Source organism: Aptenodytes patagonicus, chromosome 6 (genome assembly GCF_965638725.1).
Source record: "Aptenodytes patagonicus chromosome 6, bAptPat1.pri.cur, whole genome shotgun sequence".
Taxonomy (NCBI): domain Eukaryota; kingdom Metazoa; phylum Chordata; class Aves; order Sphenisciformes; family Spheniscidae; genus Aptenodytes; species Aptenodytes patagonicus.
Window position 1 is genome coordinate 27,604,553 of NC_134954.1, and position 25,362 is coordinate 27,629,914.

Here is a 25,362-nt window from a genome sequence, read left to right on the forward strand (position 1 = left end):
GCCTCCATGTCTCCTTAGTCTGGATGCTTCCCTCAGTGACAGTATTTGCAATTGTGCAGATTATTTCGAAAGAAAACATTACGCTAGTTACCTCAAATGTGTAGAAGAGGGACAGAAAACAAACCAATCCTACGTTTTTCCTTTCTCAGGTTCAAACCCTTATCCTACTATGCTGAGTTGGCCCCACTGGCCTTGTATATGAAGGAGCTCTCATTCATCACAAAGCGGACCTTTGAAGTGACACTTCCATTCTACGATAACAACATTATTATTCTAGACTGTTACATACAAATATATAGCAAAATCTTGCTCCTTATTTAACTAGCAATACTAAAGACCGTAGTTCCCTCATAAGAACCCAGTCTCTGTACTTACATGACCAGACGAGGAAGTGAGTTGTTTTATACGTGCAGTAGAACACAAACAACAGCATTTACGTAGATGCATGGAGACTTGATTTAGTGAAGCATATAGTTTGCAAATACCATTTTAATAGCCCGCTGTTCTTTGTGTTAAAGGAATAAGTTTGTGGAGTTTGACATGAAGCCTGTATGCAAGAAGTGCTATGAGAAATTCCCTCTGGAGCTGAAGAAACGCCTGAAGAAGTTGTCAGAGCTGGCATCCAAGAAGGCACATCCCAAAGCTCTGGATTTAAACTCTGCTTAAACAGGTCTGTCAGTCTACTGACTGCACTCTTACAGTCATAAGCTGCTGCTCACAGCAGCTGTTGGTTACAGAGGCAATTACTAAGAACAAGTGAAACCAAAGATAAGTAGTACCTTCCCTTGCTTCTGGTAATGCAGCTTTCATCTTGACTATCCCTTTTCTCAAGCAATTGTCTATTAACACTGGCAGAAAGAGGAATATGATTTCTGCTTGAGCAGTTTACAGGCTGGTTATTAATTTGCTAATAACAACTTATTCTGCCTTTGTGGAATTGTACACAGCCTTTCCTTCCTCAATTGAACTGTAGTTCTCTCTCCTTTCCTCTATAGTATAAGGAATTTGGAAACAGTGGTTGAGTGTAGGGGTGGAAGAAATGTGTGATTTGCTCTTTTTCAGTTAAAGTATAAAAATCTCTCTTCTTACCCTGGGTGATAACATTTTAAATTTTTTTAATATGTAGGCAAATATCCTGAAAGCTGTCACTCTTTGCTACATGCAAAATGTTCTGGTCTTTCTCCAGATTCCTACTGAGCGTACACAAATGCTGTACAGTCCTTTTGGTTTGCAGGTTTACTGGGAAAGCCCAGGAACCAATAGTTATGGCATCTGCACTCCCCGCTTGTCTGGCTTAGGTCCAATGTTAAGAGAGCTGAAGAAGTTTGCTTTGCTTCTTCCCTGTTCAGTACTAAGGAGATTTCAATTGTCAAGGCCATGTCAGCCTCTTCAGAATAGTTGGTCTCTCCTTAAGGAGGAGGTGGCTATGGAAAAGGAAAGATTTTGTTAGAAACTGACACTATAATTTTCTCAGTTTGTTCTCTACTACTATATGGGTACTAGAGATTCTAGTGGTCAACACAAAGCATGTCCTATCCACTGGCATAGCTGACATTTCTTGAGGCAATGTGGCTGGAGCCTTGGTTATTCTTTTGCATGATGAAATCAAATTGATAATATGGTACCAATTTAAGTGCTTCAGTTTCCCCGTCCTTCTCACTTTATTTGAAAGATGAGTATACACTTGTTGGTCATGCTCCAGAAAGCCCAATTACATGAAGGGGTTTCTAATATTTACAGTTTGTAGCAAATGTGGTCTTACGCAGAAAAAACCCAGGAAGTATTTTTCGTAAAATTTTCACCCAAATAAGAGTTTCCTATCACCTTTCTTCTTAAGACCTGAGTTTACTTAAAGAGAGGACCTCAGACGTGAATCTGTACATCTTAAGCATATAGTTCTGCTCTGTATTTTTGCCTATCACTGGTGAAGTTTCACTGGTCCTACTGTCTCTGCTAGTACAACCCAAGGTGCTGAGAAATTTACTGGTTTTGAACATTCTCGATATTTCTTCAGGGGTGAGCCATCAACAGTGCTGTTCCTGAGTCCACCTGTGTGTTGTATAATCACGGTGAGCTTCTGAGACCTCTGGAGGTGTCGCCATAGTTTCTTGTGCTGAACTAAGCTGAGCAGCCTGAAAATCCCTTTCCCTGAATAGTTGGAGACTGTGCCTGCCCTTTTGCGAGGTGGACAGGATGCAAGGCACTGGAGGACTTGCTGCCCCTTGCATGATTTAAATATTCCAAAAAGTGGCTAGTTTAGTAGGTCAAACGAACACAGCAGTTGGGCCTACACCCTGCAGCCCCAGGTGAATTAGCTAGCAAGAAGTTAAAGCTTCCTCACTTCTTGTATGTGTGAGCAGCAACTGGATTGGGGCAATAATCTACCTTAAAATTGTCCTCACTGCCATCACACTCTGCTCAGAACGGATCTAAACAAGATAATAGCTAAAGCATTGACAGCTGTTAACACGCTTGCTGTAGCTACTACCCATGAAACTGCACCAGTGATATCACAGCAGTGGTGGGAAATCCTGGTTAACTGTGTGCAGATAAGAATCCCACATGCAAGACCATCTCTTGGACACTTACTGGCTTTGCTAATTCAATTTCCTTCAGCTGCTTTGCTTTTTGTTGCTGTAAGTTACCATAAACTTAACTGGGGTATACTGCATCCACTGTAACGCTGATGAGGGGGTAGGCCTAATTTTAACAGTAGAACTCTTCCATCCTCTTCTGACCAGTATGCTCTGTAGATTACAGTAATAGTAGCTGCTTTTGTCACTGCTTTAGGAGAACACATGGCTAGTCACTGTTCTCTCACCAGCCTTTAAATGGTCTTTTAGTTAAGGGCATAAAGAGCAGCATGTCTTTTGGTGCAGTAGTATGTGGCCACTGCAAAGACCCGTCTTGTAAGCCTATTCTTTGGCATTTTTTTCACAGCATAAAACACAAGAACTACTGATCTAGGTGCAGTTCAGTATGTTACGTAGATTCTTCTCAGCATAAAGCATTCAGGTCTGTTCCTATAATCTTAGTCACAGGCCATGTCTAATGCTAAATCTGAGCAGCTGTGTATCTTCAGCCTCCTGGGAAGATGCTGGAGGAACACACAGCTGCATAGCTACTGGTAAATTTAGAAAGACTATGTAACTAGCAGGCAATAGGTAATACTCTTTCAGTGGCCACTCAAGTTCAGCAATGGAAAATGCATGTATGTAGAGGTGAATGGAATTGCTTTTGTACTGCAAGTAGAGATTTAGTGTGTGCTCTCACTTTGTCTCATGTTAGAAATTCAGTACACCTAGTAAGCTTCAGTGTTCAAAGGACAGTTGATATCATTCTCTTTGATAAGCTGTTCAGTTCTCTAGGATTTGGATTATGTCCTTATCTTCAGAGCATTTACCAAAATCAGTGGGGGAAAAAAGTCATCATAATCCCTGATCTCTATATTAGTGGAGGGTGATGTTCTCTTAGTATCTCTTAAATTATTAATTTTTCACAATTATTTTTCTTATACTCCTGCTGCCCATAGCCTGCAATGTGCAGAGTAACAGTAGTGAATATTACTGACATACCTTTTGTGGGACAGTGGAATTGAAGGAGTAAGAGAAATAACTATAAATAGTTTAAATAAATGCATCTTCCTCTACTTCGAGTCCACATTTTTAAAACTACATAGAATATAATGCAGACTTATGAATTCTCCTTAGTGTGTTGATAGGCTGACAGGTTGGTTTTTGTGTTGGTTTGTTGTTTGTTTTTTTTTTTTTTAGAAAAAAGTCAAGGTCTCAGTCAGAAATAAGCTGCATGCTTTTTTCCATTGCTGTAAATAGACATGCTGGCCAAATTCATCCTAGGCATCACACCACTGGAGAGTATAGATTTATAGCAAGGTTGAACTTGGCTCAGAAGTCTACACTTACTAAAAGCTGTTGTCTCATTATATACATTTATAGTTTACATTCATATTTATACATACTGAATTAAAATCACTAATATTCACTGAGTACACTTGAAAATGGTTTTGCTTTTAGAAACCACAGTATGTGACGCTTGTTTGTATTCAAAGGCTATGTTAATCACTTGCAATCTTTCTTTATGGCAACCCAATCTGCTCTCTAGGTCATCCTGGTCTTTATTTTTACAGTCTGTGCAATGTAGGCAAATGTTTTTCAACCTTCTGTGCAGAGAGTTTCCAGATGTTGCATGTTTTGTATTAGATGATGTGACTGACGCTTTTTTAAGAAGTGGTTGGATGGTGAAGGAATAGATTGCAGCCAAACATGTAATAAATGCCATTGTATGAGTCTGTAAAGCACTATTAAGTGCTGAGGATTGTATAGACTGAGTAAAAGAATTAGCAGCTACTTGCCTTGGTTCAGGCCTTGATGAGCAGTGTGGATTCTGCACGTGTGGAGCTCTGATTTTATCACACATTGCTTTTGCTGTCTAACCAAAACATGTGATTGTGGATTGAAATCTTGTAACACTGTACCTTTTTATGTTCCTGTAATAAAGTTAACTGTAATACATTTTAAATCTTCACACAAAAAACAAATGTAAAAAAGTTGTATATTATACAGTAAAAAAGAAAAATTACATTTGCAATGCTGAGCCAGAGAGCATTAGGCACTCTGAGGAACTCTGGGGATTGCCCAAATCTGATGCGCTGTTGTGAATTCACATTTTGGATCTGTGCTGCTTCTATGGTGATGTGTTGGTTGATGAGGATGTGCAGAAAGGGGTATCATCCTTTTAGAGGCTGTGCTGTACAAATTGTGTTGTGTATATGATGAGTAGATGGGATGCTATGATCATTTACAGGCTGTGGTGGATGTTTGGTAGGTTTAGGTTACATGGATTAGAGCAAATATTCAATTTTCTTGTTAAAAAGACACTGTGGTTGATTTTCTGCAGTGTTTATTTAAAACCAGAAACAATACAGTTTGCAAAATTTCTTTTTGTACAGGTGAAGTGTTGAATGCTTCTCACTTACAGCCAGTTAGATCAGACATAGGATGACAAGACAACTCAAACTCAGATGTTTCCATTGCCAGCAATGGACATTACCGCAGGAATATCTAATTGCATGCAAAAGGATCAACTATTCTGACAAGTGTGGCACTCATTTAGATGCACAAAGAGAGTGAGGCTCTTCCCTGCCACCCATGTACAAAACTCCCATTAGCGTTTGAATTTCACACACCACATCTGAGGGAACAAGAGAACTATTGTGCATACATTGGCAAATTTGAGAGATCTAGCAGAGCTGCTTTTCTAGCACTGCCAGATCGTGTCTCAAGGAACTTGGTGTAAATGCTTTAAGACATGTCCATGTTTCACTGTGAAGAAGGGAGGGCTCATTATTGAGGAAGGAGTACTTGTTCTCTGATGGGGTAAGCATCTAGGCTTACTACCACCACAGTGCATATATGCTTTACACACTCTGAGCACACTCTGGTTCCTATAGGACCAAAGTTGTGTGTTTACAAAGCTCTGAGAGATGAACAAGTGCTGAATCAAATTTTAGCGCTCAAAGTGCCCGCTAAACAGGAAATAGAAAAGATCACAAGAAATTAAAGCTAGTATTCTTGTCTCATGAATGAATGTCTGCATAACTCCAAGCTGAGAACATTTTTATAGAGCAGAAAAGTGTCTTTTCAATAGATGTCTGTTAGACCGAGTTCTTCGATTCTGATTTGCACTGAATAGCACATCTATAACTTGAAATAGAAGCAACTGAGTAAAAGTAATGGACCCAAAATCCAGTCTCATTTCAGAGTTTGTTTATGCTTACTAGAAACTGCATAGTAGAAAGCAGTTGTTAGTTTCCAAGTGCATTATAAAGTGTGGAAGAAAGAAAATGATTTAATTTAACCAAGGCAATGGTAAACCAGTGGACAGCCTGCTAGTTTAGCAGCACACAGGAATGACAGTTATATTCTGACAGTAATTGGCTGTCATAGTCTACTGTAACTTGCAGCACGTAATCTAGTGATAAAAGGATGAAACCCAGCATCTTACCTTTCAAGGTGTCCAGTTATCCTACTACTAAAGGGTATTTCTCCACTGTTAGAATTTCCAGTAGGAGGAAAAAAAATAACATTACCTTTGTTTGCAAAGACTCAACGAGTTTATGCATTTGGTAAGAGCATATACAGCAAGGGGACATTTTCTTTACAAAGGAAGACAACTGTTAATTTGTGTCCCTCTTTAAGAATGGAGATTTAGAGTATCAGAAGAGGCTGTCATATTAGGATTCCTCCGCCCCCATATTACATTAAAATCCAGCTAAACTTTCTCTAAATCCAAAATCTGAATGGAATTCTTGTACTACATCTGAGACAGACAAGTGTTACGGATACTTGAAAGCACATGCTCACTTGAGCTTCTCTTGCTGTAATATTTCAGCAACACGGTTCATTCAGTGTGTGATCAGAAGACTGATCATTAAGATTGATATTTTTTAAATGGCATTTCTTTTGGGAGATGAAATTACAAGTAGTTTGGCACAGATATAGGTCATGGGTTCTATTTCCGCTCTCAGGCGGGGAGGTTCTTTTGCTTGTTTACAGCATTCATTAGCAGGCGTACATAGGATGTTAACAGGTCATCCATTTTGTAACCCTGTCAGAAAAGAAAAAAGTCTTTAAAGTCTCTCAGAGAGCTCCAGAAGCAAAAATAACTATCATTTCCTCCCTGTTTTATCATCTTCTTAGGTTCTTCCCTGCATGGACATCTCTGCTTCCAACAGCTATCACTGTTTTGATAATTATTTACCTATTCCTCCCTCTGCTCTTCCCTTCATAGATTTACAAAACTTTACAGAGCATAGCTCTACTGTCTCCTTGTCATTCGTTCTATAGATTGACATCTTGTACTTAGGAATCCAAGCTTTTCTGTGAGAGAAGTTAGCCCTTCAATGTTTTTATGTTATCTTTACAAATTTACCTTTAAATATCAATACAGCGATGCTTGTCTGAGTCTGTGGACAATCTGAAACCAATTCTTAAAAAGGTGGTACCACTCACTGAAAAGTGTAAAATCTTACAAGGATGGCAGTACTGCATAGATGGATCAAACCATGCAAGACAAAAAGCCTCTTACGTAGTTTTGTGGGTAAGTGCAGTCTTTTCTTAATGTCTCAGATAGATGGAATTTTGATGTATGGGAAGAATTTGGGAAATTACTATTTTTTCTTGTCTCTGTGGCTTACGTCTTTGCATCAGATGGCATTATATAGCACTGAACCAATTCTAAACGGCAATTTTATTGACATAGCAGTGAATGCTTTTTGTATCTGCACTGGTTTTAACTTCTGTTTTGGCACCATTGTTTTGTAGCAATTCTAGATGTAAAGGAAAAATTAGGAGTTTCTTGTGTATAAGTTGACAAAACTTCTTACCAGAGATGTCTCACATAAGATCCGGCTTCCTCGTACCAGGTTCCCTATTGTCATGTGAAAGTATGTGCTCCCACTGCTCCAGTTGGAGATTTTATTGAAGGGGTAGACTGTTAAAATATCCTGTAAGGGGAAACAAACTGAACTATAGAACGTTTCTGAAATGAAAATGGGCTGTTACGTAAGAAAACTTGTAGAGCCAGAGCATTCTTTTTCTTTCCCACTTCATTTATAAAAACAGTGGATCAAGGTAGGTCTTGCATCCAGGCTAGTGGTATATTGTATTTTCACCAAGCAGGTGAGTCTTCATCACTCTAATGAGACTTCCTTTCATTATATATTGATCTTTGCCTTAACACCCTGCCATTATATTTACAATAATCTAAAACTCGCTGGATATTTGTTTTCTTCTTAAAAGCAAATAGTGATATTTATAAATGCTTTTGCCTGGGAACTTGGTAAGACCAGACTGTTCGGGTTAGAGAGCCGGTAAACACTGTCATTCGGCCTGATCTTTTAGACAGCTTGGGTTTCCTGCAAAGCATTTTTCTGAAGCAGGTTCCCTAGTGCACTGTCCATCTATCTGCCTAATCTTAGCACTTTGCCCAGGTCCATCATGATTACCACTTCTTTTTTCGGAGATGCTCTACACTGTTTCCTTTCCAATGTAGAAACTGCAAAGAAGTGATTTGAGGCAATAACATTTTCTTGGTTTCACACAGAAAATGAACAGGGGGACTGTATCATCTAGCATTCAGGGAGAAGGTCCTGTTGCTGTCCCTAAATTAGCACGGTCAATTAAATCCTTCCTTAGATAGACTCTTGAGAAGCAATTGTTACCTTTGTCTTCTGATGTATCAGTGAGACTCCTTGCTTGTTGATTGCAATCAGCACAATCTCTGGGAAATTTGGCTCCGAGGTTTGCTATAAACAAGTAACAGAGCAAGATAAGCAGAAAATGAAGAAATGATCTGTATCAGGTGCATAGTGACCTTTAACAGTGTCCAGTGCTGCTTGTTCTCTTTACCAAATAAACACTGAAACATAAAGCTGTTCAATATTAGGCAACTATTGCTAAGGATGACTCTTTTAGCCATATATTGATGACTTGAGCAGCTGCTACATAAAAGCAGAATCAGGTCCGTTATTTCCTATGCTATCTGATAATAGGCTTAATGGTTGGTTGCAAACCAGTTAAGAGCCTAGCGAGGATAAATTAAAGGTAGCAAGTGGGAAATGATTCCTGGAGCTATCCACTGCAGAATGAGAGCACTAGTACAGTTCTGTTCTGAGGGAGGAGTTCCCAGAGATACAAGATTTGGCAGCATTTTGTAGTGGAGAACAATGACAGGACAGTTAAGTATCTATATAACTAAAAGACCCCATCTACTACATAGTTGTAATATTAAGTATTACAACTGGAACAACAACATAGCCAGTAAATAACAGGCATAGTTCAGAAGGGATTAAAAAAACCATCTCCCCACTTCCAAGGAACTGAGTTTTCCTCGGTAGATGATGGGAAGCCAGCTTTACAATGCATTCTCACTTACACAGATACGGAATTATAGCCAGTCCATATCCCCCAGTGCTGGTCTACTACCAAAGCCATTCATACAGGCCTTTAAACCTACCTTCACCTCAAAGAAGGCTGATCCAAATGTTGGCCAGCGGTGTATCATTTTCAGGAAGGCAATCTTGGCCTCATCCACGGTTTTTCCTTCGTGTTTGCTATATGCTGCAGTAATGCTCTGTTTAGAAAAAAGGATACAAAGCCTATTCAGTTGGAGACGGGCAGGTTTCCAATGTCCAGCATTAGCACTAAAGACAGCATCAGACCATCACCAAGATCAGTCTTGTGCCCACAGCAACAGAAGACTCTGAAAATGAAAATAGCCTACCATGCCATGGGGCAAGGTGGAGCCAGAACCTCCCCAGTGTTTCTTACTAATGAGTTGGCTGAAGGAAATCCGGGAGCCCAAGGGAACGGATTTCAGGGCAGAGGGGCAATATGGGATGAAACAAAATTCAGAAAGCTAGTGTTCAACACCCACAGACATGTATCACATTTTCTGCTGAAACACGTAGGGTGAATTTTCCCTCTGTATTTGAAATAGTGTCCTGTGTCTTCCTCAGTGGATTAAGTGATAAGTACCTGCTGAAACTTTCTTGCCTTTTGGTGGAGAAAAGAGCCTTTTGCTATGAGTAGCATGCACACAGTGCAAGGTGACTGATTTGCTGGCCAAACTATGAAATATTTAGGACACATCTTAATTTTCTGTTTCTCTACAAGATCATCAAATCCCCAGTCCCATCACTGAGTTTCCTAATTCTAATGCTTCTTCTGGGCACTGAAAATAGATTAGTATCTCCAAGAAAAATGCACATCTCAAATCAGTCGTCCAGGCCTGCAGATATCTTTCAGAGGTTTGGTAGAGAGGATGCAAAATCTAGATTGTAAGAGGCAAAACAGCAACATCCAGTAGCATAGTGCTTTCAAAGACTGTCAGATCAAAAAAGTAGTGTGTCTCCATGTCTGTCTTCTCTCTTAAAGCTCTGTGGAAGTAGCATGATTAATGAAAGCTGATGTTCTTACCTTCTTCCACTCATCTGGTGAGATTGCTCGGAGCAGATTGTCTGGCACCAGCTCCTTCAAGATTTTGGGGATGGTTGCCAGCTGTGTGCGGTCATTGTTGAAGCGCACTTTATAAATCAGCCCTGCCAGCTGGACAGCTTCATCCTTGGAACACTTGTGGTAGCCTCTGAGGTATTTTGGCAACTCCTGGAAGAGACCAGCTCTGAATCTAAATGGAACGGGCTGAAGCAAACACTGACTTACACATGCTAAATCTGTGAGGTCAAGATGTGAGTCTCGCCAAACACAGTCCAAGGGCATCCCAAGAACTTTTGACTCCTCCTGGAGGTTCTCCGAATGATCTTTAAAGATCCTTTCCAACCCAAACCATTCTATGATTCTCCATACAATTACGGAGTAAGACGAGTACCTCCAGGGAACAATTAGATTAGGGAGCTGTGCTCCTAACATAAGCAATATAGCTAAGGTGTGAACACGGTGAGAAATAAATCTGCTCCTGAGGCTGAGCTGTGCCCTCCAGAGGCATTCCTCTGGAAGCTCGATAATGCAGGCCATTTTGAGGGAGATGGCAATACTCTAGCAGGCTTACTTTCTCAGGAGTATTTCTTGGATCACATTGCCTGCCATTATATTTATGCTTTAGGGAGCTGGTTACCTGGTGGTAATGAAAAATGGAATCGGCTTTCAGGTCCTTCCCAGGAGTTACATTCAACCACAGCTTTCTCATGAAGTACACCTCATAAGCCACAGACATAGTAGCCCCTAAGGAAACAACATCTTGTTAGTATCCTCTGTATCACTGTAGAGTTCTGCAGTTTTCACATGGCTTGTAAGTCTCTTCAGAAATGTAATTCTGGTTTCAGTAGTAACAAACAAAATTACTAACAAAAAAGTACAAAAGACCATTTTAGATGACCAAGAAAGTGATTAGTTGTCAGTTCCCGGACACCGATCATGCAGTGATCTAAGGTTTGTTATTTCTTGGTGCTCATGACAGGTGCTTATGTCAGCTGCCTGCTGATGTGCAGCACACCTGAATTCTGTTATACTGATGCAGGTACATTCCCTGATGGCTGAGTTTACAGAAATGAATTGTGATTTAGTGCACCCACATCTTTATCTTGTGATTTGCAAAGCTCCTAGTAGCTGCATCAGCTGTGGGGAGAAGAGGGAAGTTAGAAAGTCTTAGATATGTAGATAGTGCTTCAGGAAGTTGAACCTCAGCTGTCCTGAAATAAGCAAAGGTCAGGATAAACGAATATGAAATTTGAGTGGAGTTCGAGTTTGATGTAGATTTCAAAATGTATGTTATACATGGGGGTGAAGTGCAAAGAATTGCTGTCATTAGTGTTATATTGTTTTATTTTAACAAGTGTTCCCCTGGCAATACAACCTGTGCTTTGGTATCACCAGGTAATAATCTAGATAACAATTTTCTAACAACCCAAGGAATGGGAGTGACACTGTGTAAAGCACTTATTTACGTGTGTTGGCTGATACCTGATCTGGCAATGCACGAGCCGTGGACTGTAAAGAGGATCAACCTATCTAACTTGTGTGAATCCAGCTGTGTCTTTTGGATGCAAGTCAAAAAATCTTTGGTACCAATTCAAAATTTCTGGAGAGATCCCCCCACAAAGATGTTCTGATGTTTCCGATAGCCAGTGCTTGGCTGCATCAGGTCACTGGATCTTACTGCTGGTGCAGGCAGTAACTGTGTATGTACAAAAATGATAAAATAAGGCTCTGCCACACACTTCCCAAGATGGAGTAAATCCTACTGGATAAATTTGCTGTTTCCCCAGTTCAACACAGCATCTCATGCAGATTCTTGTCACGCTGGCATTCTTACCATCTTTCCCTGGTTTGTTCCTCCTGTTCCAGTCTGTCACCTGCCTTAGTGAGTCAAAGAAGTAGTCTGCTTCATTCTGACTGATCACCTGGAAGAGGCCAAGCAATGAAGGGGGGAAAGGAGAGATTAGCAGATCATATAAATACTGCTTGTGCCAATATACCCAAGTATCAGGCTGAATTTTCTTTCTCTATCTACAGTGAGAGCACAATTACAGCAGGAAAGACAGAGGCAAGGGGAAAGAAGCAGAGAAATAGGAGGAGGAAGGCTCAAATTATTTACATTTCATATGGGGATTTTCATTGCATCTTCTGTTGCTTTTTTCTTTCCAACCTGCTTATTGAAATCAAGCTGAAGATGCCTATCTTATTCTTAGCCATCTCCTCTTTGTAAAAAGAGGAACTGGGTTCCTCTTTTCAGGAATGCAGCACATCAGAAACTCCCTGTGCTTGGACTCAGTGCTGCTTTTGCATTGATCACAATTCCAGAGAGAAGGGACCTCTCAGCAAAGCAGCCAACCCAAGCTTCAACTCAGGCAAGGCAAGCTTCTGAGAAACTAGAGAGCAATCAACTGGTGCTGGTCAGCCACTGCTCTTCCTTATACTAGTGGGTACTGTACACGTGCAGCACATCTCCTGGGCAAGGCCTGAGTGGAAAAGGGCTGAATCCAGCAGTATGCAACATGCAATTTGCTACCATCCCAGCAGCTGCAAGAAAGCCCCCATCTTCTCTGCTTTTAGTACCACCTGTGTACCAGTAGACTGATAGAAACTCTGCATCTCCACCCAGCCCCTTCAAGAGACTCAAAATAATTGTCAGGTGCTAAAAGTTCGAGTCTAGGTTGTATCCCCTCAGTAAGACAGAAGCAGTAATGACCTGCTCTGTTTCTTGGCTTCACATATGGTTGTTTAGGTGGTCTGGTAAATAAGTAGGAGAGGAGGGGGGAGTCTGGCTACCCTGCCATAGTTGAGAAGAGTTACCTTGTCTGCAATCTTCACAAAGAGGCTGAAACCTTCCCACGAGCTCAGCTGCAATTTGGAAGCAATGTTCTGACACAGAGTCCGGATTTTGGTGTTTGTTCCCACATCAAATGTCTATGAGATAACAAGACTCTTGTTACACAGAGGAGAGGAAGAAATGAGAACACTGAATATCTTGAAACATGCTCCTGCATGAATACATCATGGCTGGGAAAATGGTCAAGGCTAGGAAAACAAGTAAGTTCTCACCTGTTCTGTTTCATTGGGGAAGCAAATCTTGTGTGAGATCTTAGTGTTGTTCTGTAAGATGGCCTCAACCTCCACAGGATGAGGTGCCCACTTCCTGGAGCCATTCCTGGAAAATGCCACCACCATCATAAGAGAGATCAGTGCTGGATGTTTAATCTTTGAGGACTTGAACAACAGTATTCCACCCAAACAACAGACTCCATCCAAAATGCTAGTACTGTGACATGGGGCGGGCTCTAATGGACCTTCACCCCAGTACAAATTAACAGCATTAACATGTATTAACAGCAAGAAACTGAGGGTCTTATTAGCATGTATATTAAAAGTCTGTTATACTCTGCAAGGAGGTTGCATGAATAAGGCATCTTCCTAGCCAGTACCATGACCCCTTCTACGTATTCAGCGGCATTTTTCCTTACTGTTATTGAAGTGTGAAGATAGAGGCCACAAGGAGAAATACATTTTATTTAATTCTTACATCAGCAAAAAGATACGCATTCAGATACAAAATGAGTTACAGCTCAGGAGGCAAGTACCAGAAAAGTTTGGAGGGCTGCTAGAAGCATTATGTTTTATATAAGAGCTGGCATGTAATCACTGACTCAAGAGGCGCTTAAGCTGTACAATCCCAGTTCTTTGAAATTATACCTCAGAGCAGAGCTGCCTTTTAAAGCAAAGGAACTGGCCCTGAAGTCTGAGTCATGCAAAAACCTTGATACAGTTAAAGTGAGGACAGATCTAGCACATTATCTTCTGGGGCTGGTACTTTCCTGCCCTCAGTGGCACAGAGCAGGTGAGCTGGAGATTTTGTACACCGTAGCTTATGGGCCAAACGCCTCTCTCATACTGGCCCAATCTCTCGGGAAGAGAGCTTAGTCTGGCATCCAGCTTTATTCGTGTGGATTTGAAAACTAGTTATTTTCCATTAAATAAAGTAGCAGTTCCATTTGGAGAAGGAAAACCTGACTGTAAACCAAGTTGAACAGCATGTGCTCTGGTACTGTACAGGCACTGTAAGGAAAGTGGGCCTGCCCTACTCCGTCATCTATTCCTGGACTTGCAGCAGAGGGAGGCCATAGGAGACCACGGAAGTGCAGCAGCTTGGCTGGAGGCACAGGGCCATCTCTCCTTGCAGCCTAAGCTAGGAATTCATTGCCAAGGCAAGATCTGCTTGACACCCATGAGGGTGCTCGCTGGTTCCCTGGCCAGGAGTCTGGGGATGAAGCTGTAAAACTGTTTATCAGGAAAAGGTGTACCCAAGGGCTCAGCTGGCTTCCGCTCCATGTATTGTAGGTCAGTCCTTTGAGCTGCCTGCTCTCCCCTTTCCAAAGAGAGCAGGTTACTTACAGGGAGAAGTTGGACTAGATGATCGTTGTAGGTCCCTTCCAACTGAAATATTCTATTCTATTCTGTTCTGTTCTGTTCTATTAAGCGCAGGTACAGGTTTAATCTTAGGAAAAGAAATGCTCTTTGAAAACAACACTTGCCTTTGTTCCTGTGCTGGTTTTGGATGGGATAGAGTTAATTTTTTCCATAGTAGCTGGTATGGGGCTATGTTTTGGATTTGTGCTGAAAAAGTGTTGGTAATACAGGGATGTTTTTGTTATTGCTGAGCAGTGCTTACACAGAGTCAAGGCCTTCTCTGCTTCTCACACCACCCCACCAGTGAGTAGGCTGGGGGTGCACAAGAAGTTGGGAGGGGACACAGCTGGGACAGCTGACCCCAACTCACCAAAGGGATATTCCATGCCATATGACATCATGCTCAGCATATAAAGCTGGGGGAAGAAGGAGGAAGGGGGGGATGTTCAGAGTGATGGCATTTGTCTTCCCAAGTAACCGTTACACGTGATGGAGCCCTGCTTTCCTGGAGATGGCTGAACACCTGCCTGCCGATGGGAAGGAGTGAATGAATTCCTTGTTTTGCTCTGCTTGTGTGCACGGCTTTTGCTTTACCTATTAAACTGTCTCTATCTCAACCGATGAGTTTTCTCACTTTTACCCTTCTGATTCTCTCCCCCATCCCACCGCGGGGGGAGTGAGTGAACGGCTGTGTGGTGCTTAGTTGCCAGCTGGGGTTAAACCACGACAGTTCCTCTTCCCGTCCCCCATGCTCCAGATCTGGGGCAGTTTAGCAGACAGAATTCTCCTCCCAAACAGCCCGTTCTGTTTCTCACTCCAAAGAAGCTCTATACAGCTCAACAGGGCTTAGAGCATGAATAGCACATGATATAGGGAGGCAGGAAATTTTCAGTTTTCTCCATAGAAAAAAACATTGAATAGCATTCCTTGCCATGCATTTTTCAGGCACTTCAAAAGCGAGTTCAATGTGTAGTGACATTTCCCCAGCAGTGCCAAAACCAATCCGCTGCAAGGGAGACAGCCACTGTGTTAGCATTCCCCTCGAGCCTGGCCCACAGGGCTCACAGACCAAACGCTGGGCCCAGCCTAAGAGAAGGGGGAGGATGAGGAGCTGGAGGGAGAAATCATTGGGCAGCTTCTTTACCAAAGAGGTCTGTGGCAGGCAGGTGGTAACTCATGACAGCATCAAAAGGGAGAAGGTTGGGGTTAACCTTGATGCCAAAGCACTGTGTTCTCAAAGCGTCAAGCTGCATAATTCCAGTGTCTGGAGGAATCTAGGGAAACCTTCCCCCTATAGTTCAATTGATTCTTCCTGAAAATCAGGTAGCCCTTCTACTATCTCTGGTCATGTCAAGTTCATTACACCAACAAGTCATTCAGAAGCTTGAGAAGCACTGTGGGCTGGAGGCCCTATTGCTTCAACCCTCACCAGGACAGGGGTAATGCCTAGAGGACTAAGAAGTGCCCTGGTCTGAGCAGCCATGTTAAGTCTCAGGGCTTTGCTCATTTGGATTTCTTCAAAGAATAGGAAATGACTGTGTTGATCCTGTTTTCCTAGCACGGATCTGCTTTGCTTCACCACCAGAAAACCAACAGAGCCACATTAGCACTCTGCAGATGTCAGTGACTTCAGTGGTGCCACCCCACCATGAGTAAAACCTAATATTTTTAGCTGTACATGTGCAGCTCTGTGCTACTGAGATTCAACAAATTCAAGACTAACCCACAGGCACATATAAGGGAGATAAGGATATGCTGCCTCACCAAAGGAAAGCAAGGTCAGGACCTCATCAATGACAACGCAGGATTTCATTTCAAGCTGCATGCCCTTTAGGGTGTTGGAAATACCCAGCTCTGGGAGTCAAGTGATTATGTGTGATGCTGAACCTTTAAAAATGTTGCTAACTGTGAAAGAAAAAAGTGAAACTATGACACAGACCTCTCTTAGTGGTTCAAAGTCCATAAGAGAATTAAAAATAATGATCACTTTAAAAAGGATGTAAAGAGAGAAGGGAAAGTAAGAGTCTCAATATTTTAGCCCGTGTGCTTTTTGGCACGTAATTCATGACTTTTTTAACACTTTCAGCTGGCTGTATGCCGGACTGTTTACCTCATCACTGTCTGAATTCTCCGACTGCACTCCAGGGCCAGTGTCTCTTTCTGACGTGTCTCCATGAACTTCTGGGCATGTTTCAGCAGTGACTTGCTGGGTGGGAACAGGCCAGTGCAGAGCCAAAGGAGCTGCCAGCCTTTGGTCACGCTGTACCTGTGAACACAAAGCAAATGGTTCTGCTATAGCCACATACAATTCTTTGACTACACACCAGCTACAGAGAAGAGAAACACATTCCAATTATGATATGTTGTGCTATTCAACAGAGAGCTGCAAATCAACAAAGCCTTCACACAGGATCTGGCAGCCATTTTCTGTGCAACAACCACAGCCCATATGCAAAGACAATGCTAAATCCTGGCTGATAAATATTCATGACAGTTGCAAATGTCATGAATAAATATAAGCTCCAGTTTAACAGTCATCTTGGCAGCAGTGACCCTGGTGCCGTCGTCTTGGAAAACCACTGTTAATTTGCTGTTCAAGCTCACATGTTTTTGGATTGTGCTTTATCAGCTGTTTGTATTCACCTGCCCTCTGTGGTAGCCAGTGTTGCTCAGGGTACAAGCACTTTGCTTGTAATTGACTTTCCCTTATGCATGCTCCTGCTCTGAAAAATAAGCAGGTAGATGGCATTGTGTAATGAGGTAGTTACAGTTCTTCAAAATTCCAGATCAAGTTTGCACAATTTTCAGGCAGAAAGCCAGTTCCTCCAGCCTCTGCACCTGTGAAATCTGCCAGTCAAAGCTCTTCTGGCATCTCACCCTCACCAGTAAGAATAGTAAGAAAGGCTTTGCAGCCAAGAGGTGGTCAGTCATTCTACTTTCAAAGCCAGGAGCAGAACATACTTCAGCTGTGTCCCAGGGATTGCTCTGAAATGCTAAATGGTGTGAAGTGGTTTTGATTGGGAAAGCCAGCAGGTCTACCTTTGAATGGGCACCAGACTGCTGAATAAAGACGTCCTGGCTTCTTTATTCCCATTTACTTTTCTAATTTTGCAGATGAAGACACACTATTTTAATCCCATTTATACTCTATAGATCAGTGGTGTTTGTGTCTGGGTGAGAGTGTGACATGGTCCATAGGGCACTAGCCTGGGAAGGATGAAAGATTTGTTGCTCTGGCTGTTCTAATGAAAATAATGGAAATAGCCACCTTTCAAGCATTGTTTTTTCCGCATCAGTGATCCTTCTCAAAACAGTGAATGACCCACAGGACTAAATTGGTAGAGTACATCAGGCATGGCACTGGCACCGTGGTTACAGACTATGCATTAAATAGCCTGTGAGATTTACTGCAGGCAAGGAAATTTACCATTTAATAGTTACACACATGGTAGAAGTTCCACTAAGTTTAATATTTGTGGAACAGTAAGAAAGAAAAGAAACAAATAGAAGCTCCTTCTCTAACTTGTGCAGTGACACAATGCAGCTAGAAACAGAAAAACCATTTTGTTAATAATTATTGTTAACAAATTAATAATTTGTTAATAATTATTTTAAGCTTCTTTTTACAATTCAGTTCCCCTGGAAGTAGGTCAAATTATGATTTTATGAGTGGGGAAGCAAACACCAGCCTGTTTCAGAGACTTAGTCAGGGGCAGAGGCCTGTGTAACCAATCTGTTCTGCAAGCCAGTTGTGTAACCTAATTAATATAACTACTGAAAAGGATTCACTGGTAGTAAAAGATCTAGTGTGAACTACGCACTTATAGGAGGGAAATACTGTCATTGGGAAACTTAAAACAAATGGAGGGCTGGCAGTGCAGTCACTGAAAACATGAAGAAGTCTATGCAGTGCCGTATTTTCTCCACAGACTGCCTTGGGAGTAAGACGGCTTCAGTAACACCTTGCCTGTCTCACACCATACTGCACAGAGACGAGCACTGAATGCTGATGGGAGCAAAGCAGCAGCTCAAAGGAGACAAGTAACGTCCTGCTTTGTGGCCTATCACTGCCAGTCAGTGGTCCTGAGTGCTCTGCAAAGGTGAGCCCCACAGCAGTGCCTGGAAAAAGGGGGAAGGGAAGGTCTCACTCCAACATTTGGCCATCCTTCCCCTCTGCCCCCACCCCATCACAGGTGTAGCAGGGATTCCTGCTCACCACCTGCACTTGACCCCTGGCTCTGCAGAAGCAGGGTGTTTGCACCCAGGTGAGTACCTGTTTCTGTTCTCAGTCAGTTGCTTCATAATCTGACAGTAAATCTCATCCCGCAGGACCTCCTCCTGGATAGCTGCTACAAATATCTGGTCAGTGACTTCCACAGAGGAGTGTGCCTGTTTTGAGGGATAGTCTCCCATGAATTTCATGATGGGTGAATGTGCTGTTAAGGACAAAAGCAGGCCAATTTTGGAAGGTAAATGGGAAGTCTCACCTGGATCCCAACATGTTAGTGACTCTGTTGATGTCTAAGTGGCAAATACTGGGAGGAGGGTCTGGAACATATCCCCTGCCTGTCCCCTACCCCCTTTCCCTGTGCAGCGGTCACTGCTTGGCTATGATTGATACTGTATTAGCAGCTTGCTCTGGGCATATGCAGTAAATCTCACTCACTCCTAAAGCCACATTCTCAATTAAGTGAGCCATCAGGAGTTGTGGAGCATTGGGAAGGAATAGGGACCTTTCCTCTGTAGACAAGGGAAACAGTGCTAAGTTGTGCAGAGCTGATATCCTGCACCTTGATGTAAATGTATCCTCTGTAATGTGTATGCAGTATTATCTCAGTTGAGGTGAGTTTAGTGGCGGTAGCTAGCTTTTCCTTCCCAAGTGTTCTCAGGTCACAAAGAGAAGAGTGAAAGGATATCAATGAAGGCCTGACAAGCCAAGTCCCGAAGACCAGGGTCTGTGCATGCTGTCTTCAGCAAGGGCTGTTTCAAGGGCTCCTTAGAGTGTGCCCACAGTTGACTGCGCCCACGGGATTTCTGGAGAACAGCTTTGCTGATGGATTCCTTCTCAGGAGTCCTGAATGAAGACAAGTGCAGGCATACAAAATTACTGGATCAGTATTGCTATGAACATAGGAGATCATTATCACAAAGACTTATCTCTAGGCATGTTCTTTCCCAAGACAGTGATCTCATATCTCCTTTGATTATGCAGGTCAATAAGAACAGGAAAATATAGTTTCCTGTAGATCCAGAAGGGAGAAGGCTTGCAAAAAGAAGAGAGGTTTTAGAAGACTAATTTTTCTCTTACTCTCTGAGGCCTGAGATGTTGTGTATCCTCACTAGCTGGTAAGTGCTGAAGAAGGAGTGAGAAGTAAGAATAGGGCCTGCTGGAAATAAGTAAGTCTGATTGGGGCTCTTCTACCCTTCCCTTTGCATTTCTGCAGACAAAAGATACAAGTAGGCCATGTGCCAGAATCTCTGCATGTCCAAAGTCACACTTAATTACAGGAAACAAAGAAGAAACCCAATCAGAAATGGAAGATGCCGTTACATCCTAGGCTTTAAGGATCACTGAAGATCAACAAGAACTTTCCTAGGGCACACACTACACAGAGAGCTTCACCTGAAGTGTTCATAGGAGAACTCCTCCAGGGTGTAAGGCTTCACTTTGAGATCCTCTTCATCAGGTTCATCCATGTAGGAGTTCTGTGAAGCTGTCCTCCTCTGGTCTGGAGACATCATCAGCAAATTCTGGAATGACACAGCCACGTAGAGATGTCACATGGACACAGGTCTCTGCACAGATTGTCAGATGTTACTCAGCATATATGCGCAGATGGTGTATACTAAACTTGAGTACTCTGTGCTGCAGGAGACCTTCTGTCCCCTAAGCAGCATTTTCAGAGACTCAAGAAAGACTTGGGAATAGTCGACTCAAGGAAGTAATTTCCATAGACCCAACAGTAGTGGCCATCAAAATGTATGTGATTATCCAAAGCACAACACTTGATAAAAGTCCACCTGCTTTTACCACTGGTGTGTTTTCCCCCCACTTTTTCAGCTTTTCACTTGTTAGCACAGTATCCAATATGCTGAATCTCCAAAACTGAAGACAAAATTGTTAGCAGAGCGATCAATGGGAAACCTTGACTCTCTCAAAGAGCATATTTTTTTAAAGTAACTTAGAGCATCCCTTGAGACGTAATGTATGATCACCAATCAAGCCCAGTGTGAATGCAGGAAAATTAAACTGCACACTCATTTCCATTAATTGCTACCAATTCCAGGCACTGAAATCCCTAATGGTGAATGGACCATTTTTTTGAAAGTCATTGCTTTTGTGCAACTGCAGTCTTCTCCTTAGAGTTTGGACTAGGTTTAGTTTTGTTTTCAGACAGGACAGAATGAAATGCTTTGCTTCAATGGGAGGTATAGAACTTGTCTGACTTTGGAGGAACAATTAACTTCCAGTTATAAATTTAATCATATTTAACATTGTTATTATCATTTATCGCCTAGTCTCTTCAAAGAGAGTGCTTAGCAATTCTTACCAGCACTTGACTAGAGGGTTTTGTGAGACAAGGAATGATGTAGATCTCTTCCAAAAATACATTCCCTGTTTTGCCTGTCCTTTCATTCTGGGCACAGATCCAGCCAGAGTTTGCATCCAGCCTTTTGTCTTCAGTCAAGATTAGCAAGTCTCCCTTCCTGAAGGACAGGATAGCAGGGTCTTCTGGAAAACAGAATAAGAGAGTACTGTTCAGGCTTGACAGCCCAAGAAAATGCAAGGGGATTGCAATGTGAAAGACAAGGGAATTGTATTTTGAAGGCCTGAATTCAATTAGCAATAGAAAGTGATTTGTGTAAATACGGCTAATTATCCAGTAACACTTCAGAGAAATCACTTAAACTTCCTCTGACAGCCTGATTTTGATCCACTGAGGGCAATGGCAAAACTCCATTTGATTCAAATGGGTGCTGACTTTGTGTCTAGAACTGGCAGCAAAGCATGGAAAGAAACTCAGTAGTTGTAAGTAGATGAAGTTAATGTTTACATTTTAATCCCCTCTTGTCTGTTCCAGCCAACTAACAGAGAAATTATTAGAATTCCAGTTTACCAACTCTGTGAAATTTTTCTGGAAACTATTTCCACGGAGCCCAGATCCAACTTCCTACTATAAGCATGCTGAGTTGTTGGATACTGTACTATCTAAATAAAATATGTAAAGAAGTAGAAGGAGGAAGGAAAGGTAATTTGTCTGCAAAGGTATTGAATCACATTGCCTTATGCTCTGTATTGCTGTGCTGATCACTATGCATCTCTCCTGGAGCAAAGGGACTCTTACTGAAGTTCTCCCTCTTCTCTCTCAGCTCTTTCAAACAAGTACTGTGGGTTCTCTCAAAATTTCTTCCCTACCCTGTAGAAAAGTTACAAGGCTTACCTTGGGATTTTTTCTCATGCATTGCCACAGCGAATCGTGATCTCTTCTTCAGTCCTTCCAGGAACATGACCACCAGTTCAGCAATGACAACGCTGTTTACAGATGTCAGGACAAACTCCTCAGCACGAAGTGTGATGAGAGTGCAACTCTGTCCAAATGACTTCACTGCCCTATGTATTATTGAACAGTTTGTTACCAGAACATCTGAAAAACTTACAGACACATCTGCAGTCAGGGCCAAGGCACCTACACCTCCTTGCAGACAACTTCCTTACAGTGAGTATTGGTAGTTCTTAATTTGTCTTCTCATGAGTTGGTAGGTGTTAAGGACTGAAGTGGTTCAGGTTCACTCTGGACTCCATCATGTTTTGTACAAAAGTGCTTCATTATAGACAAAAGAACACCCTTCTTTTGGAGCAACGGGGCAACTAATTAAATCTGTGACAGTCCTCGCAGAGGTATTTTTTGTGTATGTAAGACCCTATTCTCTGAGTGATCTGATGCAAGGATGTGTGCCCTGAGCAAGCCAACGGTTACCCTCTTTCCCTCAGTTATCCTGTTCAGGTCCATCACACCTGAGAAGTATATGAACTCCCAGCACGCATAACAGACGATGGCTTAACTATGTTAGTTATTCGGGCCATTCTTGTCTTGATGCATGGCTGTGCTTCCTTACACCTTTCTGACTGAGCAGGATCCACCAGCTGGAAAGATTCAGCCCTTTCAGTATTTCCTTTACAGGCTGCTCAGAACTTTTCCCTTTCTGTTTCCCAGACCTAGGCTAAACCACCTTTCCAGGCTCAGATCAAATCACCTAGGGGGACGGCAGAGAAAGTACACTTCCCTCCTACATACACCCTTTCTGAGCATGGGCAGAGATGCCTTCTTCAGATCTTGTCTTTCTGGGGCACTCACCTGTTGGTGTGGATGCCAGTTATCTCTGGGAAGGTCAGCTCAAGGAGCCGCTTTTCTGACTCATCCAAGAAGTAGATACCTTTCCAATTTACAGCAACAATAAAGTGGTTCTTGGGCAAGCTGGGACCTGAAAATGCAGAAAAAACTCCTTATCAATGCTATACAAGTCCTCCTCTATTGATCTTATATCTGTCCTCTACTCCCAGGCTCCAGGTATTACCTGAAAACTTAGTGACTTCAAAGAATCGGGAAAAAAGCAAAGGCCACTGAAAGCGAGCAAAATCTACAAGTTGTTCCTTCACAGTCTGAGGGGAGAGACGGTCCTGTGTGTATGGGGCCTGCAGTATAAAAAGATACCCAAGGTTTTCTCAGTAAAATCTGGTTTGCATGTTCTGCACACAATAAAGAGCAGGCCTGATCCCAGAGGTTCCCAACAGCCCTCTGCTGTCACTGGTGTCAAGGGTACCTGGAGAAAGTCAAATCAGGAACAGCCTCCAGGGGCCCACCACATGCAGCTGAGGCTGCCCACAGGCACGTGGATTCCAAATTTCCCTCAAATCCCCACTGACTGACCTGTTCGGAGTCTAACACACTTTGGGTGCCAAGGAAATAATTCAGGTAATCCATTTCCAGATCAAAACCAATATTCCATCCCATGCCCATCCTGACTCAGTTGTCAGATGGGAGAGAGACAGCCTTAAAAGATACTCTATTCAGAGATTTAAACATACTTTCTTAACTCTGCCCCCCTGTTGAGCCCTATATGGAAGAGTGAGTGGAGGTTCTCCACTCCCCCAGCCCTAATTAACTATTTGGAATATAGAAATTGAGACGTTTTTCCTTTTTCCCCCAAGAGACTATTCGTAAATGCAAATGGTAAAAGAAGCAGAAGCTGGTGCTCGAGAATGGTTACCTAGCGGTGCCAGACAAACCTCTTACCTTAGCATGTGAGTAGGTTATAAGGCTCACCCACTTTTCCAGGGTCTTGGACTTCAACTGTTTCACTGGGATACAGTCATGGAGCACCTTCTGTACAAGTTCATTGTGGATGGAATCTCCAAACTGGATGTAACAATATTTTGCACCTATCTCCACCAAATCCTCCTCCTGAAACAATTAATCCATTAAAAGAGGCCTAGAAAGATGTCACAAATCCAGATAGCCTCATTCAACCTTGAAGCCAATTTAGGAATGGAGTTTTCTCCATTTTTCTCTAATAACTCTTGACAGTCATGAACTTGACACAATCATAGCATCAAAGAGATTATTAGCAAAGATATTTTAAAAGAACTCAAACTGCCCCTTTGGACATGCCTCCAGCTGCCACATGAACTAAAAGTTGCAGAAAAAAAATATGTATTAATTATAGCTGCCAGTGTGACAGCTGGCACAATCACCTGAACAGGAATTGTTCGTTAAGAAGGGAAGGGTTGTTCACAGCCACTAGAAACTTTATTCATCTTCCTGCTCTTTAATGTGGGAAATGTTAATATAGTTTTGTCTCTTTAGGAGGATGAATAAGGAGACCCACCTTCTCACAACGGTACTCTCCAAACCGGATGCCGCGAATGACTTGGTGGTAAATGAGATCAGTGCTGATAGGATCCTCCTGGGAGTTGTGCCAGGGGGTGAAGATTTCCTTCCGGAAGTAGAGTCGCCAGGGCGCGTTGCGTTCATGTGTGCCCCGCTCCTTCACTAGCTGTTCACACTGAGAGATGGCATCCAGGACATGATCTCGTCCCGCACCCAGTGACCAGACCTAGAACAAAGGGACACTGCATTTACTGGCATGCCTGCTTTGGATCTGAGTGAAGAACAACAAACCCAAAGCTCCTAGTCTCCTGACAGCAAGAAAAACTCTGAAAAGGTAAGCAGATGGATGTGCAAGTTGTACTTTGGTAAATTTGTGTATTTTTATGCACAGGGATGGTATCAGGAAAAATAAGTTGGAAGTTAAGACAAAGCAGCTCTGGTTTACAATCTTCTATTTGTCTCCTTGAACTTTGTTTATCCCCTGTATATCCCCTTAAGTGCACGTGCAAGTGTTGCTGTAATCTAAACAAAAATGCCATCTCTGAATTAATTTCTTTGCTATTGGTGCCTAACTCTGAGCACCAAGATGTCATCCTGCTGTGTATGTCTGTTTTACAGCACTACAGTAAAAAAAAAGCAAAGGGAAGGAGAGGGTAAAATGCCAGCATGTGAGCTAACAGCAGCAGCCCTGGCAAGGACCTTGGCTTTCAATGCCACATGATAGGGGCTGTATCAGCAGCACTGTAATACAGGACAAGAAAGTCACGTGCAGCAGTGCAGGTGGGAAATATGTCTTTGAGCAGAGCTCCCTAGCGTGTGAGACCTGCTAGTTTCACCCTACTCCAGCAGTTCTGCAGTGCTGCATGCATGACGAGCAGGTGGGATCCCAGAACATGGGGGGAGACCACAGTGCTGCACTGCCCATGAATGGGAGCCGGGACACTAGTCACTTATGTGACCTGGCAAAGGAAACCTCACAGGCCTGCAGCAGGAATTGCTAAGTGGCTAGCCAGCAGAAAGGCAGAATAGGA

At 42.5% G+C, this 25,362-nt stretch overlaps 2 protein-coding genes and 1 long non-coding RNA gene across 7 annotated transcripts in view; 2 read left to right on the forward strand and 1 right to left on the reverse strand.

Moving 5' to 3' along the window:
• The window catches only part of LIMS2 (LIM zinc finger domain containing 2), a 34,986-nt gene extending 30,447 nt beyond the window's left edge, over positions 1–4,539 (forward strand). For 3 of the 4 annotated variants that reach the window (XM_076341661.1, XM_076341659.1, XM_076341662.1), the window contains one exon: positions 519–4,539. In XM_076341661.1, coding sequence (XP_076197776.1) covers positions 519–666 — 148 coding nt within the window. In that variant the 3' untranslated portion in view covers positions 667–4,539. The remainder of the gene's footprint in view (positions 1–518) is intronic. The other variant, XM_076341660.1, reaches the window with a different exon arrangement.
• Positions 4,540–4,909: 370 nt separating this feature from the next.
• Positions 4,910–25,362, reverse strand: part of MYO7B (myosin VIIB) — a 55,854-nt gene continuing 35,401 nt past the window's right edge. For both annotated transcript variants that reach the window (XM_076341649.1, XM_076341650.1), the window contains 19 exons: positions 24,330–24,557; positions 23,738–23,905; positions 23,019–23,136; positions 22,799–22,925; positions 21,884–22,053; positions 20,993–21,174; positions 20,065–20,192; positions 19,358–19,515; positions 18,715–18,868; positions 16,552–16,707; positions 13,080–13,185; positions 12,831–12,944; positions 11,851–11,938; positions 10,654–10,760; positions 9,999–10,184; positions 9,037–9,153; positions 8,243–8,326; positions 7,406–7,525; positions 4,910–6,627 (listed from right to left, as the gene is read on the reverse strand). In XM_076341649.1, the coding sequence (XP_076197764.1) occupies positions 6,544–6,627; positions 7,406–7,525; positions 8,243–8,326; positions 9,037–9,153; positions 9,999–10,184; positions 10,654–10,760; positions 11,851–11,938; positions 12,831–12,944; positions 13,080–13,185; positions 16,552–16,707; positions 18,715–18,868; positions 19,358–19,515; positions 20,065–20,192; positions 20,993–21,174; positions 21,884–22,053; positions 22,799–22,925; positions 23,019–23,136; positions 23,738–23,905; positions 24,330–24,557 (2,595 nt within the window). In that variant the 3' untranslated portion in view covers positions 4,910–6,543. The remainder of the gene's footprint in view (positions 6,628–7,405; positions 7,526–8,242; positions 8,327–9,036; positions 9,154–9,998; positions 10,185–10,653; positions 10,761–11,850; positions 11,939–12,830; positions 12,945–13,079; positions 13,186–16,551; positions 16,708–18,714; positions 18,869–19,357; positions 19,516–20,064; positions 20,193–20,992; positions 21,175–21,883; positions 22,054–22,798; positions 22,926–23,018; positions 23,137–23,737; positions 23,906–24,329; positions 24,558–25,362) is intronic.
• LOC143162032 (uncharacterized) lies at positions 18,795–19,928 on the forward strand. The gene is made up of 3 exons (XR_012995637.1): positions 18,795–18,910; positions 19,654–19,787; positions 19,886–19,928. It is a non-coding gene; the product is annotated as an uncharacterized LOC143162032 (long non-coding RNA).